General features: G+C 42.3%; 1 protein-coding gene and 1 long non-coding RNA gene across 2 annotated transcripts in view; one reads left to right on the top strand and one right to left on the bottom strand.

Moving 5' to 3' along the window:
• The first annotated feature begins 340 nt into the window (after positions 1-340).
• Positions 341-21304, top strand: part of FREM2 (FRAS1 related extracellular matrix 2) — a 118683-nt gene continuing 97719 nt past the window's right edge. Inside the window, exons 1-2 of the mRNA XM_064408939.1 lie at positions 341-5492; positions 8858-8947. Of these exons, the coding sequence (XP_064265009.1) occupies positions 341-5492; positions 8858-8947 (5242 nt within the window). The remainder of the gene's footprint in view (positions 5493-8857; positions 8948-21304) is intronic.
• LOC135294106 (uncharacterized) lies at positions 13679-17873 on the bottom strand. The gene is made up of 3 exons (XR_010356260.1): positions 17784-17873; positions 16568-16636; positions 13679-14086 (listed from the first exon to the last, which is right to left on the bottom strand). It is a non-coding gene; the product is annotated as an uncharacterized LOC135294106 (long non-coding RNA).

Here is a 21304-nt window from a genome sequence, read left to right as displayed (position 1 = left end):
CCCACCGCTCTCCCGACGCCTTCTCCTCCACAACCTGTTGGGCGGCCGCGGGAAGGAGGGAAGGAGGGAGGGGAGCCCTGCCCCTCTCGTAACTTGCATGATTGGCACGCAGCTCTGCCCAATCGCGCATGGCGGCTTCTCCCCCCGCGGGTGCCCATTGGCTACTCGGAGGCGCGGGGCGGGGCTTCCCGGGCCGCGGGGCTCCCCTCCGGAGCGGAGCGCGGCGCGCTCAGAGCGCAGCGTGTGTGCGGAGTGAGCGGCGCCGCGCCGGCGGCAGAACCGGGGCCGCGATTCGGCCGCTGCCGGAGCTTCCCGACGCTTCTCTCCGCTGGCAAGGATGATGCAGCCTCTCCCCGCCGGGCCGCGGCGGCTGCTGGCCGGCTTGCTGCTGCTGCTGGCCGGCTGTGCCTGGGCTGGCGCGGCGGAGCCGCCTCCAGGCAGCAGCCCCGCGGTCTCCTCGCCGTGGTCGCCGGAGGCGGACCCCGTGGTGGTGGTGGCCAACCGCGGGCTGCGGGTGCCCCTGGGCCGCTCCGCTTGGCTGGACCCCGCGCGGGACCTGGTGTTGCAGGTGCAGCCGGGTGACCGCTGCCACCTCACCGTGCTGGACGAGGACCCGCTGTGGCAGCGCCCGGGCCGCCTGAGCCCCCGGCGCTTCCCCTGCGACTTCGGCGCCCGCGAGGTGCAGTACTCGCACCTGGGCGGCCGCAGCCCCGCCCGGGACCGCGTCCGCCTGCAGCTGCGCTACGACTCGCCGAGCCGCGCCCTGGTGCTGCCCCTGGTGCTGGAGGTGGAGGTGCTCTTCACCCAGCTGGAGATCGTCACCCGCAACCTGCCCCTCACCGTGGAGCGCCTCCGGGGCACCAGCAACCCGCTGGACGCCCGCAGCCTGGAGTTCGCCTTCGAGCCGGGCCGGCAGCGCTGCCGGGTGGGGCTGCTGCCGCTGCTGGCCGGGCTGCCCCGCTACGGAGAGATCCTCAACTACCCGCCGGCGGCGGCGGGCGGGGCCGGGGAAGCGGCGGGCGGCGGCCCGATGCCGTCCGTGATGTGGGACTGCGAGGAGTTCCTGCGCCTGGGGCTGCGCTACCGGCACACGGCCGCCGGCGGCTCCCCGAACCGCGACCTGGTGCCGCTGGTGGCCGAGCTGCGGGAGGCGGCGGGCGGCGGGGCGCTGCTGAAGCGGGAGTACTTCCAGGTGCTGGTGCGGATCCGCGCCGGCAGTGAGAACGTGGCCCCCAAACCCAGCTTCTTGGCCATGCTGATGATGGAGGTGGACCAGTTTGTGCTCACCGCCCTCACGCCTGACATGCTGTCAGCTGAGGATGCGGAGTCGCCGCCCGATCTGCTGCTCTTCAACATCACCTCTCCCTTTGGTCCTGGCCAAGGCCACATGGTCAGCACAGACGACCGGAGCTTGCCTGTCACCTCTTTCAGCCAGCGGGATGTGCGGGAGCTGCGCATTGCCTATCAGCCACCCATGGAGGACTCTGATCGCGAGAGGCTCTTTGAGCTTGAGCTGGAAGTGTTGGACCCAGAGGGTGCTGCCTCAGAGCCCTTTGCCTTCGTGATTGTGGTGAAGCCCATGAACACCCTGGCGCCCGTGGTGACCCGCAACACTGGTCTTGTGCTCTATGAGGGGCAGTCAAGGCCTCTGTCGGGCCCAGGCCCCAGCCCTAACCTGGTGGTCAGTGATGAGGATGACCTTGAGCAGGTGCGGGTGAGTGTGGTGGCAGGGCTGAGGCATGGCCACCTCACTCTCCTGGAGGACACCCCAGGACCTGCTGCCCCTCGTAAACACTTCACAGTGGCTGAGCTGGCAGCAGGCCGAGTCATTTACCAGCACGATGGCAGCGAGTCTCCACTCAGTGACAACCTTGTGCTGCGGCTGGAAGATGGTGGCTCTCGCCACCGCGTTGAGTTCCTTTTCCCCATTACCCTGGTGCCCACTGACGACCAGCCACCCCTACTTAATGCTAACACAGGGCTTGCCATGGCTGAGGGTGAAACAGTGCCCATCACCACCCGTGCTCTTAGTGCCACAGACATTGACTCGCAGGATGCCATCCTGCTCTTCACAGTGGAGTCTGGCCCCTCGGCTGGGCAGCTCCTGCTCCGTCAGGCACAGCCACCTCCTGGCTGGGAAGAGGAGGAAGAAGAGGATGGCTTTTCTTGGAGGAAGGTGCCAGGTGTAGCAGGGAGTTCCCTCATCTATGAAAAGCCGGTGAGAGAGTGGCTGCAACAGGACATTGTGGAAGGGCGTCTCTTTTACCACCACTTTGGGGCTCATAGCCCTGGCCCTGGTGTTGTGTTGGACCAGTTCATCTTTAGAGTCCAGGATGACAATGACCCCCCCAACCGCTCTGGACCACAGACTTTTGTGATCAGGGTACAACCTGTAGACAGATTAGCCCCAGAGCTCCACAGCAGCAGCAGCCTGCATTTAATTGTTGCAGAGCAGCAGGTGACCCCCCTGCGCAGGAAACACTTGTGTTACACAGACCAGGACTCAGGGGACCGTGAACTTCGCTACACGGTAATCCAGCCCCCCACTGACACTGACTCCAACCACCCTCCCGAGGCTTATGGAGCACGCCTTGGATCCCTCGTGCTGACTGAGGATCACTCTGTGGAAGTTACGCATTTCACCCAAGCCCAGATCAACCATCACAAGATCTCGTACCGTCCCCCACAGGAGGAGCTGGGGGTGGCTCCTCATTTGATTCAGTTCCAGTATCAAGTGCAAGATGCAGCTGGCAATGCAGCCAAAGGGACTTTCACCATCTACCTGCAGCCTGTGGATAACCAACCTCCCGAAATCACTAATACTGGCTTCGCTTTGCCTGAGGGAGGCAGCCACGTCCTTAGTCCAGCTGAGCTGGATGCCAGTGACACGGACACTGAACTTGCCCGTCTCAGATTTATCCTGACCCAGGCTCCCCGGTATGGCCAGTTGCAGCTCTCTGGGTACAGTCTGGTTCCAGGAGGTATCTTTGGCCTGGAAGATATCAGACAAGGCAGGGTGGTGTATGTGCACAGTGGAGCTGAGACCAACAGTGATACCTGCAGGCTTGATGTGAGTGATGGGGTTCATTTTGTGCCCATCACGCTGAAAATGAGTGTGCACCCAATTGATGATGAGGTCCCTACGCTGCGATTGCCCCCAGGCACTCTTGGTTCCTACCTCGATGTGCTGGAGAATGGTGCTGCTGAAATCACTGCTAATGTCATTCAGGGCACGGATGAGGATACAGATGACTTTATGTTGACCTTCATTGTAGAGGATCCTCCTCAGCATGGGAGCATCTTGGTTCAAGGGGTGCCTGCAGAGAGATTTTCCCAGAGAGATCTGCTGGATGGTGCTGTGGTATATGCTCACACTGGTGGCGAAATAGGCCTTCTGCCCAAAGAGGATGCTTTCAACCTTACTTTGTCTGACCTCTCTGAGAAGTGGCGTGTCAAGGGCAATGTTGTTCAAGGAGTTTCAGTCTTGGTAACCATTCTTCCTGTTGACAGTCAAGCTCCAGAAATTTTTGTGGGGGAGCAGTTCATGGTGACGGAAGGTGACAAACGGGTCATTACTCTTGCTCACCTCAGGGCTGAAGATGTGGATACTCCTAGTGATGATATACTATGCACAATTGTTGCTCAGCCCACATCTGGGTATGTAGAGAACATCTCTCCTGCCCCTGGATCTGAAAAATCCAGGGCAGGTATAGCTATAAGTGCTTTTACCTTGAAGGACCTCCGTCAAGGGCACATTTTTTATGTCCAGAGTATCCATAAGGGTGTAGAGCCTGTTGAAGACAGATTTGCTTTGCGCTGTTCTGATGGCATTAACTTTTCCCAGAGACACTTCTTCCCCATTTTTGTTGTGCCGATCAACGACGAAGAGCCTGAAATCTTCCTGCGAGAGTTTGTTGTGATGGAAGGCATGAGCCTGGTGATCGATACCCCTATCCTCAATGCAGTGGATGCGGATGTCCCTGCTGATGAGTTAACGTTCACCATCACCAGGCTTCCCAGGCACGGCCACATTGTGAACCAGCTGGTCAATGGAACTGTCCTAGTGGAGAGCTTCACCTTGGATCAGATAACAGAGAGCTCCAACATTCTCTACGAACACGATGACTCTGAGACCAGGGTGGACAGTTTTGAGGTGCAACTCTCAGATGGTAAACACACCATTAGGAAAGTGGTACCCATCATGGTTATTCCTGTAGATGATGAGACGCCCAGAATGGCCATCAATGATGGTTTGGAGATTGAAATAGGGGAAACTAGAACTATTAATAACAGAATATTGAAGGCTACTGATCTTGATTCTGAAGACAAAACCTTGGCATACATTATAACTTACGGGCCAGGACAAGGACTCTTACAGAGAATAAAGCCTTCAGGTAGAGTTGAAAATATCACCCGGGGAATGAACTTCACCCAAGATGAAGTGGATAGAAATTTGATTCGATATGTGCATTTTGGCCAACAAGGAGTTCGTGATCTTATCAAGTTTGATGTGACAGATGGAATAAATCCTCTCATTGACCGCTACTTTTATGTGACAATAGGCAGCATTGATATTGTCTTCCCAGATGTCATCAGCAAAGGAGTTTCTCTGAAGGAAGGAGGGAAGGTAACCCTTACTACTGATTTGCTTAGTACCAGTGACCTGAATAGTCCAGATGAGAACTTAGTTTTCACTATTACCAGACCACCTGTTCGTGGTCATCTTGAATGCACAGATCAGCCTGGGGTACCCATCTCCACTTTCACTCAACTCCTGTTAGCAGGCAATAAAATCTATTACATTCATACTTCAGAAGACGAGGTGAAAATGGACAGCTTTGAGTTTGAGGTGACTGATGGCTATAACCCTGTATTTCGTACTTTCAGAATTTCTATCAGTGATGTGGACAATAAGAAACCCATTGTCACAATCCATAACCTGGTGCTGAGTGAAAATGAATACAAACTGATAACGCCATTTGAACTGACTGCAGAAGACAGAGATACACCTGATGCACTGCTAAAATTTATCATCACTCAAATACCAGTTCATGGCCAGATCATGTTCAATAACTCCAAACCAGTCACCACCTTCACTAAACAAGATCTGAATGAAAATCTAATCAGCTACAAACATGACGGCTCGGAATCAGTTGAGGACAGTTTCTCTTTCACTGTTACAGATGGCACTCATACTGATTTCTATGTTTTCCCCAACACTGTGTTTGAAACAAGGAAGCCTCAGACTATGAAGATTCGAATAATGGCTGTGGACAACAGTGTACCTCAAGTTGTAATAAATAAGGGTGCTCAGACTCTCCGTGTTCTGGCCACGGGTCACATCGGGTTTCTGATTACCAACAAAGTGCTGAAAGTGGAAGACAGGGACAGTTTACATGTTACTCTTAAGATCAGAATCACGGAGGGTCCACGCCATGGCTTCCTGATTCACCTGGGGAAGGGCAACCATAGCATCAGTCAGTTCACACAAGGTATTACAATACTTCATGTGCTTTCTTTAGATCACTGAAAACATTATTTTTCATGCTAAAGTCTGTATAATTGAGGGGAGAAATGTTCCAACAAAAAGCTTCTTTAAAATGGCTTCATAATTTTTTACATCTGTTTATTTTTTATTACATCTATGACAGCTTTAGACAGGAAATGTGGTCTGCTGGGTAAACATTGATTAAAGAATCTTAATTTCTTTGGAGAGCTTAGTCCAAATAACTGTGATTTACGCTTTCTGTCAGTCACAGTGATAAAAGTTTGGATAACAGAATTGGGCTGTACATCTTAAGAGACAGTGCTTTCTTTAACCAGTTTTATTTAGAAAATGCTATGGGAGTGGCCAAGCTATTATTAACTAATGGCCAGGGTATCGGTTGCTTTACAGTCTGAGCACACCTAACTGTAAAAGCAAAATCCTTTCCCCGCCAATGGGAAATAACATATTATGAGTGCATTTTTTGCCTTAATTACAGAAATCTTTACCACAAAGTGTTTGTGGTAAATGAAAAGGTAATATAAACATTTAAAATTATGTTAGTGATACTTACACTTTTAACATGGAACTAAAACATTCAGTGTTACAAATAGGGCAAAAGCCACATGTGTCATATATTCTGAAATAAACCTTCAACCCAAAGCTGTGAAGTAACTTTAATTGAAATGGGAGCATTAGCTATTCTCTGGAGAATTTTCCATGTTACTTAATGGCTAGTTAACTAACAATGAAATTAGATTTTTTTTTCAGCTTCTGCAGCTGTGGAATGAGCAAACAGCATCAACAGCATGGACACTCAGAGTTAATGGGCCCAGCCAGGCTGGGCTGTGTAGGTGAAAAGGCTTGAGGTGAACACTGCTGTTGGCTGTGTTTCATTTCACAGTGCCCATACTGGTACATATCCATGTTACAGTCTCAGCTGTAGCAATGTTCTTGTCAGATATAGCAAATCTTTCAAATAAGCCTGATGAACTTTGCAATGGCTGAAGTGTCTTAAGTTTTGCAGTGCTAGTACAAGAAGGAGGATGAGAAGAGACCAAACTGTCCAAGCTTTGGGTGCCACCACAGTTCCTTAAGGAACTGTGCCAATAAGGCTTCAGTAGTGAACTGCGAGTAATATTGAGAGTGTTGTCAGAATAAGTGAGAAACAAAAGAGAAAGGGAGTGAGCAAATAAACAGATTATCGCATGTTTTAGTGGGTTTTCTCTTACACTGAAGAATGTGTAATTATTCAATAGGTTTTCTTTGAAAGCAGAGGAACAGTGATATCCCTTTTTTTGAGGATGTGTAGCACTTAGGAGAAGTACACATTCCATTTCCTCCTGTGCCATGTGGCCTGGTGTACATTTGTCTTACGACCAAAATGAAGTTGCTACTTGGTTTTGAATTGGCTGTCCAACCATATGGCCTGATGGCTGTCTTAATATCCTGGGGCTGCCCAAGCTGAGTAAGAAGCATGCAACCCTTATAAAAGGTTGGTTTTAAAGCTGGTGAGAATCCCCAGAAAGTGTGTAACTTCACAGTTTCACACACAGCACAAGCACTCTTATTTTGTGTTGGATTGAAGAGTGTTTTTAAGAAATACACATTTCTTCAATAAGATTGACCTATGAGACAGTCTTGCTTATGCTACACTGAGACAAATAATTGTCTAATGTTCAGGGCAGAAATAAACGAGACCCTCTTTGGTCATATTCATTATGATCCCAGTGTAAGTGCAGATTTTGCAAAGGACTTTAGGAAGCCTCTGCAATGACTATTGGACCTGTTATTACACACTTTTGAAAGCTGCTTGCTAGTTTGTGTAGTCCGCACTCAAACTCTCATTTCTTGGATTTGTTCCTGTGGTTGTAGGAGCAGGCAGCCTGACCACTTTAAATGGGTAACAAGATTGATTGTGTGCAAGCAGCAGGAACAGCCTGGTTTTTCAGATTCCTGTAACTGAAAGAGAGGGCAGAGCAATTGTTTAGAGCACAACTTTCTGCTAGTGGGGATAATTTTTTTTTTTTTAATAGAAAATTATGCTTGATGTATTTCAAAATTATGTTGGAGAATTCCAGTATAAAATTAATTTTATCAGGCACTGTCGTTACACGATTATGAATTGTGCTTATAACTAGGCAAGTTTTGATATCACTAGTACAACCTAATCACCTATGGAAGGAGAGCATAGACTTGCTTAAGTGACTCCGCATGTGTTGTTAAGGAACAGAAAACAAGTCATTCTTTGCAATTATTTTGACAAAATTAAAATCTTTGGATGGCAAAGGGCCTTTTTGCCTTATGAGGTGGTCCTGGTCCTGCAAACACCAGTTCAGGTGCTTATCTTTATGTATGCTGGAACCATGGATTTTGATAAAGCTACCCATATGAGCAGAGCTGAGTACTTGTATGTTTGCTGGATGAAAGATTTATGTGCTGCACTGGCATGAAGAAGTGTTTGTTTGCATCCTTTTTACAGCCCTGTGAATTTTTGATCTTTAACTTCCAAACGTTTATGGAAGAGATTTTTCAGTTACATATATTTGCCAATAATGCTCTTAGCTTCTTTGTATTCAAAGATATCTGGTTACTTTTGGAACTGAAGATTTTGTGAAGCTCTAACAAAACTGCTTTTGGTTTTTTTACTCATGCATCCACTCTAACATCAGAGGAGAACTTGGGTGGTACTTGAGCTCCACTTTAATGTGATTAATTTCTAACATTTTCTTGAAAAAAGTATCAGACTTGGGTTTTTACCAACAGCAGTCCTTCAAAGAAAATGACAAAAATTAGTTTTTATGTATATACATGTTTCTCATCACTACTCAAGGAAACCAGAATAAAGCCAATATTGACAAATATTTGTTTATCTTTTACATGCTTTATGGTAACTGCTGGTTCAAAATTCTACATCAGGTTTTTTTCCCTTACTGATATAATTCCTGTTTAATTTAATTGCATCTATTTGGGTTCTTAAAACAGTCAATCACTGTAACTGTCCTCTACAGTACTTTGCAGGTTGAAGAATGACAGAATCCTTGTGGAGATACACCTCTGTTTAAGAAAAGGAACCACTACAAATATGAAGTAGTTCTGACTGTCAATCCCATGTTTTTAAATTTAATTTCAGTTATTTTTGTAAATTCAGCTTGAAAGAAAGAGAGCCCTGGGGAGGAGGAAGTAAAGGGAGAGAGAAAGAATGATATCTGTAAAACTTCAACACTGTTAATACTGAAATTCCTCAGTTCTGCTGTAGGACCTTGACCTCCCTCTTGTTGAAGCTAAACTATTTATTTTAAATTATGAAGGTAGGAAACTGTTTTTTAGAAAAATCTGAAATGTATTAAAGTCTGTTTTTCCTCTTTCCAGCTGATATTGATGATATGAAGATATGCTATGTTTTACGAGGGAGTGACAATGCCACCAGCGACATTTTTCATTTTTTGGTTGAAGACAGTGGTGAGTACTCCTAAAATCTCAGTTTTTCTTGTTATTTAAAGAAAAAGAATTTAAGTATGCTTTGGGAGTTAAAGAACATTGAATTTAATTGAGGGAAGTCTGTGTTATATCCTGGAATGTGATTGATTTTATGGGTGTCCTATATTTTGAAATATTTCCGATGATTATGAAGAGAGGTGTCGATAAAATGGTAATTGCACCTAAAGAAAAAAACCTCAACCTACTCTAGCAAGAAAGTGAAATTCTGTAAGTCTACTCAGATACCTTCTATACTCAGATACTCCTTTCTGTAGTTTTACCATTGTATTCCGTATTCAGGCTCTTCACACATAAATTCTCCTAAGTCTTTATCTTGAGAAGGATAAAGATATGTTTTCATTTATGGTTATTGTTGTCTATCTTTTTAAAGGTTCCAGTTTTAAGACTATTTATATCGAAACATGTACCTGTTTTGTAGAGTTCAAATCTTTATTCTATGTACTTAACAGAATCCTCCATGGCTTGTCAAAGATCTTTGTCAGGCGACTGGTGTGAATTCTCCTGGCTGATACTATTTTCTGGGATTGTGGGGGATGCAAAAGAAAATTATTTTTAAAAAATTGAGACTGCTGGCATGTACTCATTGGAGGGAGAACTATGTTGGGGTTTTTTGTTTGTTTTAAAAGCACAAAGAAAGAACAGTTTAAAGGGTAAGCAAAATACATCAACAGGCTTTTTTTTTTCCCCTCCAAAGTCTGACTTAATGTGGATATTCCTAAATGTAGATATTCCTCTGTGTGGTAACAGGTGGCTAGATTATGTTACTTTAATACCTTTATAAATATGTGATACATAGCTCTATGAGTAATTGACAATGAATTTTATTAGTTCATTTACTCATACTTTACTTTATTAGTTCATATACTTCTTAGAATGCTTCAAGTTAGCTGATTGTCAGCTCATGTGCACAGCTTGTGTTACTGCTTCACAAGAAGCATAGCCAATTAAGGGTATTAAGATCAGTGAACAGGGATTTGTCCTGTCTATCACAGACTGGACAGTTTTGTCACTATCTACCATTGCTGGAGTAGGATAATAAAACATGTTTTACTGTTTATTGTGCTGGACAAGCACAGAGAGAACACTACCTTTTGAGACTTTTGGAAATGTCTTTGCAAATCTTTGTGACATTAGAGACCAGGTAGTAACATAAGGATTTGCAACACTCAACTTATTTTCCATAAATGTTTTCTTTTCACTAAGATGTGGGATAGAGATGCTTAAAGGTACGTAAAATGGAACATGGAATGCTGTCCTTTCATAGTAATACTTTTTTATAACAGGTGTCACCACAAGGTGACATTGTTTATGATTTTTGAGTTATTCTTTTAGCAGGTGAACAAATATTCAGTCTTGAGATTGTTTCAAGGTTTTGTGTGATGGGAGTAATTAAAGCTGATGAAAGTTTGCTCTCAGTGAGCTGTTTAGCATCAGTTCTTAAAACCGAGTTGCCCCTCGAGAGACCAACACTGTGGGACTTGTCTCTGTGCTGTTTAACACTTCATAGTGGCAAATATGTAGTCAAAGTAAATTGCACCTAATATATGAATTTTTTTTTTTAATTGGAAAGCTTACCTCTCACATCAGCTTCTATTTGGCAGAGTTGTAACAGCCTGTCAATTGTAACAGCATGCTATTTTTCAGAATACAAAGAATCATGATAACAAGGTGCTTGTTGATTTTTTAGAGCCTTTGGAAATGGTGACATTACTGTCATAAACACTACTTAGCTAGATGGTAAGATGATTTTTGCTATCCTGAGGTTATTTGTTGACAGAGAAATGAGCTGTGTTGCATTTCAGAGTATTTCTGATTTTGAAGATGGTAAAGACGCATTTAAAGTTGATGAAGTTATGATCAAAACATTTGTAGTTGTCTGTCTGAAATACCTCAAATTTATTAGCAATGGCTGTAACAGATGAAAAATTCAGCAATTTAATCTACTTCTATTTCCACCCTCCTCAGAAAGACTTCAAAGCTGGTGTTTTGCAACTCAGATGTATTTTGGCAGACTTTCAATTGTACTAAGGCTATTGTTTAAGGGTTTTTTTGATTTTAAGCCAAATCATATTAAGAGATTCCACACAAGAGCTGAGTGAAAGATAGAGCACAGGTGATCAACATCCATTGTAGAGAGCCACACTTCAGACTTCCATCTCCTGTGTCAAGATTTTTGCAGTAGTAACAGGTTTATACTACCCTGCAGTGCCTAATGCTATAAATTAAATAAGTGGGACTTCGCTTAAACTGAATTGTGTGATAGTCCCTGAGTAATCTGGTTCAAATCAAGAAGCATTTCAAAACATGATTCAATGAATGAATATGTTTGTCTAATTTAGCTAATGTAATTTTGAATAACTTATAAACCCTAAAATAAGTCGCATCTTGCAACCCAAGTATCTTCTAGGCTTTCATGCCTCAGCAAGGGGAGCATACAACAGCACTTCCTGATCTTTTCATGTGACATGAAAGTTATTTTTGCCCCAGACCTGTAGTGTTGCCTGTAAAATACTTTTCTACATGTTCTGTGATATTTGTTCCTAGTCTCTGAACTGCAAATTGAAGAATAGCATGACTTCCTCTAAGTCTGTCTTTTGGTGGCTGATCTGCCATGCTCATTATACCATGACTTATGAAAACAAATGCAGAAGATCTTTTGTCAGCCTCTTAAATGACTAAAGTGTGACTGGGGCCCGAGGCTGTTATTTCACACAATTAATTGCCTGGAGACCAAGTACAAGGAGTCATCAAACTGCTCTGGTGTGAGCTTTGTTGTGGATTTGGAATTTTGTTTATCTTCTCACATGCAGTAGTATTTATAGTAAGCAAGTTAGGGCAACAGCAGACTGGGTGGGTTGGTGAGGGGGAAAGGGCCAAGTCAGCCCTCTGCCAGCTCTTGGCCCCTTGCCTGCTCTGCTTCTCTGAGTGGGAGTAAGGTGAGTGCCATGCTGCATCCCAAAGCATGACCTGGGACCTGAAAACATGAAATGTGGTACTGGAACAAGGTTGTTTGCTTAGTGGCCAGCAGAGAAAACTGAAATACAGACAAATGAGGAGTAGCTTGGTGATTATGGCTAGCTCATAATAAACATTGCCATGATAACTAAAGAGAACAGAAATAGGCTTAATATGAAGAGAAAGGAGATCCACTTAAAATGAAAGTAAGTCCTTAGGACTATAATTAACAAGCAAGAGCATAGCCTGCTGTATTCAAACCAAAATTAGAAGTTTCACCAGGAAGAACTGGCTCAGGTTTAAAGCTCTGAAGGAGACTTATCAGTATCAATTACCTACAAATGTATGGCTGTAGAGATTTTTCGGCTTTAAATGGCATTTTTAATAAGAATAATTAAAAAGTAAAATTAACTGGACACAATTCACCTATTTATCAACACCAATGTTTTTTAAAGGTAGAAAGTGTTTTTATGCTTCCTATGTAGGGATTTAGCCTCTGCTAAAGTGGGTGAGCCCATGCATTTCTGTTGTACTTAAAATGAGAAGACTCTGTAGTGTATCAGATGCTGCTGAGTTAGCTGTGTGACATTTTGAAAGAAACTACTGTGGTTCATATTAAGAATTTACTTTCCATTTTGTTTTGAATTCTAATCTTAAAATAATCATGTGGAGATCTTTTGATGGTGAAAAAGTGTTATGAGTCCATTTCTGCGAAACCTTGAAAGAAGTGTGGAATTTTCTTTTTCACAAAGGTTGCAAAATAGTCTGAGTTGAATCACATTCCTCAAGAGTGGCCTCTACATTCCATTAGGAAGGTGGAGAAAAAACCCTTCTTAGCAAGTGCAAGCATGTGACAGTGGTGGATCCTGATGTTTATATTATAAAATTCTTAATTCAATGATTAATAAAGGAATGAATGCTACCAGAACACAGGGGAAACATGATTTTTATTTCTCATGGGGAGGTAAAATGCATATCTAGACTGATAGTTGAACTCCTGTTTGTATTTTTGGTATGTAAGTTTCAACACTATTGAAAGACTTACTATACTGAAATAAAAAAAGATCCAGATGAAAAAGTTTCAGCCTTTTAATAAGTGAAAACCACACTCATAGACTAGCCTTTATCTGATCATTTTAAGGAGAAGCTGCAGTTTCTGCAGCAAGTTCATATTACTGGAAGCTTGGGAAAATTATGTGTGTAGGGCACTGCATAGAGTTGGTGCTTCAGCTGTGCAAAATGGCACTAATCTGTATGGAATGAAAGTTGACACAGAAATTAGCTCCAGTGTGTTGTGCTCTGGTGCCTGTTTCAGAAAACTGCACACTGCAATTTTACGCTGCATCTCTTAGAAATTGTCCGAGGCATTTTTACTCCTTATGTGAACTGGGCATGGAAAATGCAGTTAAAACTGGAGTCTGTTGTTTACCTTCTCTTTATTCTTTGCTCATCTGAGATTCATTATTGTCACTGCAGTAAATCATAATAATTGACTAAGAATCTGGATTTAATACCCAGCTATCCATTCTGTAGAAGATATTTTCTCGTGAAAGGTGCTGTTTCAAATAATCTGAAACTGGTTGAACTGGTTTAAGGCATGGGTTTTTTTGCCTGATTCTGCTGATTGTATAGTGTAAAATAAACATAGCCCAAAACTGGCAGTAAAAAAAAACCCAAAAACCCAGGAGAACCTCCATGCCTCCAGAGGCAGTATCAAGATTAAATACATTCCCCTGCCCAGCAGTGGGTGTCTGGGGTAGCAGCACTGCTGTGACAGCATGTGGACTGCCTGTTAGAGAGCAGCTATTGTATTCTTCTTTTGATTCCCATAAGAAAAATTCTTTATTCTATTTAGGTTTTGTAGATAACTGAAATGTTCAAGATAGGTCACGTAAAGTCAGTGAAGGAATGTTCATCTCATTTAAATAGTGGTCCGATCCCAGATATTTTTAAAAGAAGACCTTGTTCTTGGACTGCTTGTTACTTGACTGGTGCTCTCATCACAGTAGTTTGCCATGTTTATTCTCCCTCCTCCCCTGTCTGTCTTCTGAAGCTTGGGAAGCTGTCAACCAGGATTGCAGCAGCCATGGAAGAAATTTCTGTGTTCAGCCATAGTATTTTTTGTTGCATGAGGCCAGTGCCACACTAGTAATAATGCAAAATATTGTTAGTGTGGCATTAGTCAGTTCCATTACATTTTCCTGTTTTGAGTAACAAAACAACATAACCCTGATGTGGGCTTTCTGGGTCTGGAGCATTCTAAAAAAAGCCCCCTGATTGTGTGAGGGGAAAACCCATTTCCTATTCAGCTTTAATTTGGACCATAATCTGCCTGTCCCTTACCTAATTTCATTCTCTGCTCAGTGCTTGAGTCCTCCAAACTGCTTCTTTAGGGCTGCTATGATATCTTGCAACACCTTGCCTCAAGGGTAGAATGGTTTCAAAGGGGAAGTAATGACAGATTCTCATAGCTGGTTTAGGAATGTAAGGATCACTAGGGAAACAAGAATTGTTTTATTTCAGGCTCTCTGGGCAGCTTTTCTGACTTAGAGCCAAAGTATCGCAAAGCCACGGCTCACTAAAACTGGTGATTTACATCATTAGCTAAATCTTACTTAAACTCTTCTTTACAGATCCTTAAATGCCTTAACACAGCTCTGCATTTTGCTGTACTAACATTTGGCTAAATCCCCACTGACGCAAGAATCTTTCAAAAAAAATCCCTGAAATTATCTTTTAAGCCAAATTTATGGGAAAATTTCATAAACTTTTCCCAAATATGATTATGCGAGAAATAAAGAATCATGTTCCACTGGCTAGAGAAAACTCTCCATTAAGTTTGTGAAATACAATTATTGCATCTGTCATCCTTTCTTTTGCTAGACAAATAAATTTTTTTTAGGAACTTCACCATTTTGGTATGCTATATTTATTTGTGAGGAAATAATATATTTCACCCTTGACTTTAATAATTAAACTATAACAGTTGTCAGTGCTGTTTTTCAAAGCCAAAATGCCGCTGTGTTTTCCGGGGTGAGTTGTAATAATAATAATGTCGTATCAGACCTTTTGGACTGAATATTTGATAGTTCCTAAAATAGCAAACTGGTAAAATACAATCGGAAATTATTTGCAGCATCCTTGCTTGACCTCACTTATGGCATTTGGGCATACTAGTCTTGGCAAGACACATCAACTACATTTATCTTTGGCTTAAAAATGAGGACATTGCATGTTGGTGGTTTGTTTGCCATCATTTGCCAAGTACTGCATTGGATTCTGGTCCATTGCCAGGCTTGTTGCTGCTGTTTTAATATACTCTAGGATGGTGCGCAAACAATTTTCCACATGTCACACTTCTTACTGTAAGTATTACCAGGCGATTTAAATAGTTTGTTTGACACTATAGCTTATATAAAAAAATAACCAAAATAAACTTCACTGTAAATAAAAAATGAGTTCATGGAACTGTTATTGTGAATGTGGTTTCAAGGTCTCAGCAAAATTAAGTATTTGTGAAAATATATAGGAGTAAGAGAAGCTTATATGGAGCATACAGAAAGTCTGGTACAAGCCTTCCTAATTTCAGTGGAAAAATTTTCATCGCCTTCTGTATAACTTATTATATTGGTCTCCTTATTCTGGCATTTTAGACTGAATCATGGGAATTACTCAATTTTCCGTTTCTAACTTGAATATCACCTTATCCTCCAAATATGAACATAGAAAATCCTGCTTTGTCTAGTTGAAACAAGATTTTTTTTTGAGACAAATTAAGGTAGCTGTGTGATTTAGCAGGAGAATTTTTGTTTGGTTTTGATGATTTGAGTTCAAATGGTGATTTTATCTAAAACCAAAGCTTTCCCTCTGCTCCCCATCCTGGATTTTTAATAATTTTCTTAAAAAAGTAAAGCAGTATAATTGAAGGTATGGGTTTAGATATTGCATGGGTAAAGGAGAGTCAATTGTGGTTTTAATTGTCTTTTATACAAAACTTAGGGCACTTTGTCCAAACATGGAAATCTCAGATGCAATTCCTTCCTTCATTTGAGAGGCTTTTTAACCCATACTTCCACAAATGTGCCTTCCCTTATATTTTGGCCTGTTTTGTATTGATTTTCTGTTTGCTGCCCAAGTATGAGTTCTTGATTGCTCTTTTGAATATTGTCTGCACTTGAATGTTTCACCTAAGCATTGGTACCATGAGGCCAACAAATTTGGTTGTGGGTTTTTTTGGTTTTTTTTTTTGTTCATTCCTCTTCTCCTTTTCTCCTTTTCCCCCTATATTTCTGCTTTGCTGGTGATACCTATATTCCACAGAATAAAATGGCTTAAACAGGCCAGTTAGGATCAGTGCCTTCCAGAATAACCCTTAGGCTGGTGGTTTAGGTCAGGGTTTAGAGAAGGCAGATACCAGATACTGATTCTGTTCCAGTTCTCCTTGAGTCAGGGCCAATGGTCTTTTCTTCTGCATGGAATGGGTGCCTGGACTGTTGGGCTGGTTGAATAAAAAGGAAATGTCTCAAACACCAATACCTGCTGATAGTATTTTTCTAGTTTCCACCTGAGATCACTTGCTGAGTAACCATACTTTCAAAGAACAGATACAGTTGCAACAAAGTTTACCAGTTTAGCCCACGAAGCTCAATCCCTCTTGTTTTCCTGAGCTGAATAGTGCCATTGATTTCATTTGACCTGGTCAGATGAGAGATAAGGAAGGTATAAGGTAGCCCTATAAGTACTTAACAGGCTTTTTACTTAAAAATAATCCACAATTTAGCTTCTATATTCTTGTGATAAAGAGTAAGGCCCAGATAGCAGCAAAAGAAGCATGACAATGAGCAGTAAAATTAGGTCAAAATGCAAGAATTAAAGGGATTAAGAAGACACACTAGGCTTAAGTTAAAGAATTGAGAACTCTCAGCAGTAACACTGATTGCCAGTGACATGAGAACTTGCAGAAAGACGCTAATTCCTAAAGTGAACTATAATAAGCTTGTGAAATTATCTTGGTAGTCAGTTGGAAATATTTTTTTATTTGGATATTCTGGGGAGCTCTAGAGAAGGGACACTGGCTGCTGTCAAGAAATCCTTCTAACGGCTTGTTTAATTTCCCAACTTGTTTTAATCAAGGGGTTCTAAACAGCCCTCAAGATAAGTTTAGCTTTTATCACTTCAGTGGCCAGTAAATGTGTAGAGTCCTCTAGAGTTCCCACACAGGTCTGTTTGAGTAATAAAAAAATGTATGCAGGAAGTTTCTGGATTTCATTGAATAAATATCAACCTAATTTTTAAAGAGTGATAAGCATATCTGAAACAAACAACAGGTACATGAAAAAAAGTATTCCAACAACAAAAGTTAGTGAGTATTAATCTATGGAAAGATGCTAAGAAACAAATTAAATTAAAAATAGAGAAAATATAATGATGGCATATTTTGTCATCAGTTTCACAATTTGTGCATCTTAATTTGCAGCATTCTCCCTGGTGCAAGTTTCTATTTGCCTTGCTACATATTATAAGGGCAATTCTTTCCTTTGCAACCTCTGTGTTTTTTCTGGAAAAATGAAGACAATTATTTTTGTTTCATAAGCCCAAATTTTGCTTGGATACTGTTCAAATTTTTCCTGAAATTATATTACTTGTTTTTTATAATTGGTCGAAGTAAGTTAGTGTTTTGGTTGGTTAGAGCTTAACAATGGAGGCAGTAGAGTTGAACCAAAGGGTAGGAATCAAGGAAAGGCCAGCAAGGTAGATCTTGTGGTGAGAGTCTGTTATAGGGCACCCAACCAGGATGAAAAGGCAGATGAAATATTCTACAAGCAGCTGTGAGAAGTCTCACATTCACAAGCTCTTGCTCTCCTGGGGGTCTTCAGCTTGTAGCATGTCTGCTGTAGGTCCAGGACAGCAAGGAGGAGGCAGTCTAAGGAGGTTCCTGGAATGTATGGAACACAGCTTACTGACACAGCTGGTCAGTGAGCCAACCAGGGGTCCAGCTGGACCTGCTGTTTGTGAGCAGGGAAGGACTGGTGGGAGATGTGGTGGTTGGAGGCTGTTTTGGGCACAGCTATCACAAAATTTATGAGTTTGAAGGAAGGGGATCACCAGAGCTGCCACCTTGGACTTCTGAAGGCAGACCTTGGCCTGTTTTGGAGCCTGGTTGACAGAGTCTCTTGGGAGACAGTGTGGAAAGTCAGAGGGGGCCAGGATAGCCACACACTCTTCAAGAAGGAAATCTTAAAAGTGCAGAATTAGGATGGCTCCATGTGCCAGAAGTAGGGAATATGATCAACTTGCCTGAACAGAGAGTTTTGGCTGACAAGAGCTGGACATGAGCCAGTATGTGTCCAGGTGGCCAAGAAGGGCAATGGCATCCTGGCCTGTACTGGTAATAGTGTGCTAGCAGGATTAGGGCAGTGATTTTCCCTTTGCAGTCAGCACTGGTGAGGGAATTCTGTGCTCAGTTTTGGGTCCTTCCCTACAACAAGGATACTGAGCTGCTGGAATGTCCACAGAAGGGCAGTGGAGCTGGTGAAGTGTCTGGAGCACAAGTCCTGTGAGGAGTGTCTGAGGCAGCTGGGGGTTTTTACCTTGGAGAAAAGGAGGCTCAGGGGAGACCCCACTGCTCTCTACCTACTGCCTGAAAGTCAGTAGGTAGAGAGCATGGGATCTTCCCTGAGCCTCCTTCTCAGGTGGCAAGTGACAGGACAAGGGGAAATGGATTCAAGTTGCACTAGGGAAGGTTTAGATCAGATATTCAAAAATTTTTCATGGAAAATCTCATCAGGGATTGAAACAGGCTGCCTAGGAAAGTGGTTGAATCCCCATCCCTGGAGGTATTTAAAAGACATGTGGATGTCATGATTTAGTGGTGAACTTGGCAGTGCTGAGTTTGTGGTTGGATTCAATGATCTTAAAGGTCTTTTTCAACTTAGATGATTATATGATTCTATGAAATTAAAAGCCAGGAATGATACCAAGTAGAGTTAAAATCCTATTAGAGTAAATGAATCAATTAGACTTGTGTTGATTGTTTGGGTTTGGTCTAGGTCAGAATATCTTAGACTGGTATTGTGTGGCTTGTTTTCTCTGGGGTTTCCTTCAGTTAATTTTTCTTTAACAGATTCAACTAATTAGATTTTGGTTTTATTACTAGAAAATATTTCATTTAGCAGTAGGCCCTTAGGAAGCTCTTTTAAAAGACAAGAAAAAATTTCCCCTTCCTGAAGAAGGATTTTGACTTGTTTAAGTTCAAGTCATTAGTAAAACATTAATTCAGTCAGCTTGATACTCCATTGCCCTGAATGTTTGCCAGGATTCCAATCTCAGTAACTCTTAACTATAAGTACCAGCGTTGCACTTCTGTCACTGCTGTATAATGCACATTTTCTTCAAGACTCTAGGAATGCTGTTACCACACACTTTGCTGCCTCTCTGAAGCTTTGTAGTTAGGGAATAACATAATAATGAGAGAGGGAATTATAAGGATACCTTTAAAGAAACACTTGAAGCCTAATTCAAAGCCCAGTGCCTCCACTGAGGCTCTTTGTGCCTCAAGGTTTTTGGTTTGAGCCTCCATCACTGAAATCGGTGAGAAATTATTTTTACTCACTACTGTGTTGTTCAAGAGCACGTGTGCAAGTTAAGATTCTCATAGCTAAAAGGTTATTCAGCTCTCTGAAACTATTTTGCCCTAGAAATTTTTAATTTATGGCCTTCAAAGTATTTGATTTCTTATTCTAATGTCTGGTTTTTAGGCAGAACTTGTGAACTCAAAGCCTGAGACAGTGTAGCCAGTTAAAAAAAAATACTGAGGTACTCTCTATATTATTTCAAGACTTTCCTGGGCTTTGTGCTGAATTCAGTCAATGTCTGTGCCATTAAACTGGCTCATCATGACCGTAAAGCATTTGTAGTACAGTATGCTCAGATACATTCCTCCTGAGAGAATTGCACTGAGAGTGTTTTGGGTAGAGATACAAGATTCTAGTGGAAAGGAAACTCAACAATAACTTTTTCTTTTCTGGTCAGATGCACAGTGCATCACACTCAGCTTCTTCTTTAGAGATAGACGATGCAGTGTTGTACATTCAAGATCCAAAGGACAGAGCTTCTCTAGTGGGCATTTTGGGTGGGACTTCGTCCTGCATTAATCCTAATCAAGTGGAGGTCCTTAAAGTGCTAAATTAATAGCCATAATAAATTTAGGTTTTGTTCATAGCCTTGAGGATGAGTAAATTTAGATGTGGCATAGTAACAATTGCTCTGAATTCTAATCCAATTTTGCCCATAATTTCCATTTAATGTGTACTTAAAATTGCATAAATCATGTAAGTATTAAACAGAGCAGTGTTCTGCACTGGCAAGTTGTACATTTTAATCAATGAAGTGGACATTTTCAAGCTTGTTGGCTGATTTGGGTATTGCACTAAACATAGGAAAGGATATGAGATTGCCAGTGTCTTGCTTTTACTTATTAAATCATTGCCTATTGTATGTGTTGCAGATATTTGAGACCTGTGCTCAGTTTTCTGTGCTGCCTGAGGAATCTTAAATAGATACTTCCTATAAAACTGCTGTTACCTTTAGGCTGCAGGAAGTGTGAGTTAACCTGTGCTCCTGCAGAATCCTGTTGTTTGTACACCAGTGGCAAGTGGGAATGAGACAAAGCAAAGTACTGCTTTTGTTACTGTTTTTCCACAGTAAAAAAACTGGAAAAACTGAAAAAAATGAAAAAACACAGTCAAGAAGAGGAAAGAGTAGCTGGAATAGGCAGGCTTTATGCATTAAACCAAAGTTTTATGACTGCAGTGGTTGAAGGGGCCTAAAAATAAAGGATTTCCTTGGGATTCATCAGCCAGCCTATGAGCTCAAATACTTTAATCTAGCTCACCTTTCCCCTCCCCTCCCCGACACTTAAAGATAGGCAGAAGGTAATTTAGTAGTTTGTCCTGCAAGTATTGTAGCAATAGTACAGCAGAGTCCTGTGGGTCTCTTTAAGTTGCACAGTTACTATATGCTTAGTTCTTATTTTAAAATGTACTACTTCTGACTTGTTGAAGGATCACAACTGGGCTAGATTCAAATAAGCAGGATCATTTTCCCAGTGTTGTTCTGCCCTGAATCATAAAATGCATAATTCTTGAGTTTCAGATTATGAAGTGTGGAGGAACAGATCACAATAAAAAAAAAGTTTTATTCAGTCACTTGTTTATTTAAGGGAAAATAATTCTTTAAAAGAAGAAGTACTAATGCACTTCTGACATGTAAAGTATCTTATTTTCTGTGTTCCTATTCCCCATTCAACATACACAACCCAGCCACCCATATCTCTACACCAAGGTAGTGAGCCTGCAGTGATTC

Source organism: Passer domesticus, chromosome 2, assembly GCF_036417665.1.
Source record: "Passer domesticus isolate bPasDom1 chromosome 2, bPasDom1.hap1, whole genome shotgun sequence".
NCBI lineage: Eukaryota > Metazoa > Chordata > Aves > Passeriformes > Passeridae > Passer > Passer domesticus.
The sequence above is the reverse complement of the archived record's forward strand: the minus strand, read 5'-3'. Positions and strand labels throughout refer to the sequence as shown.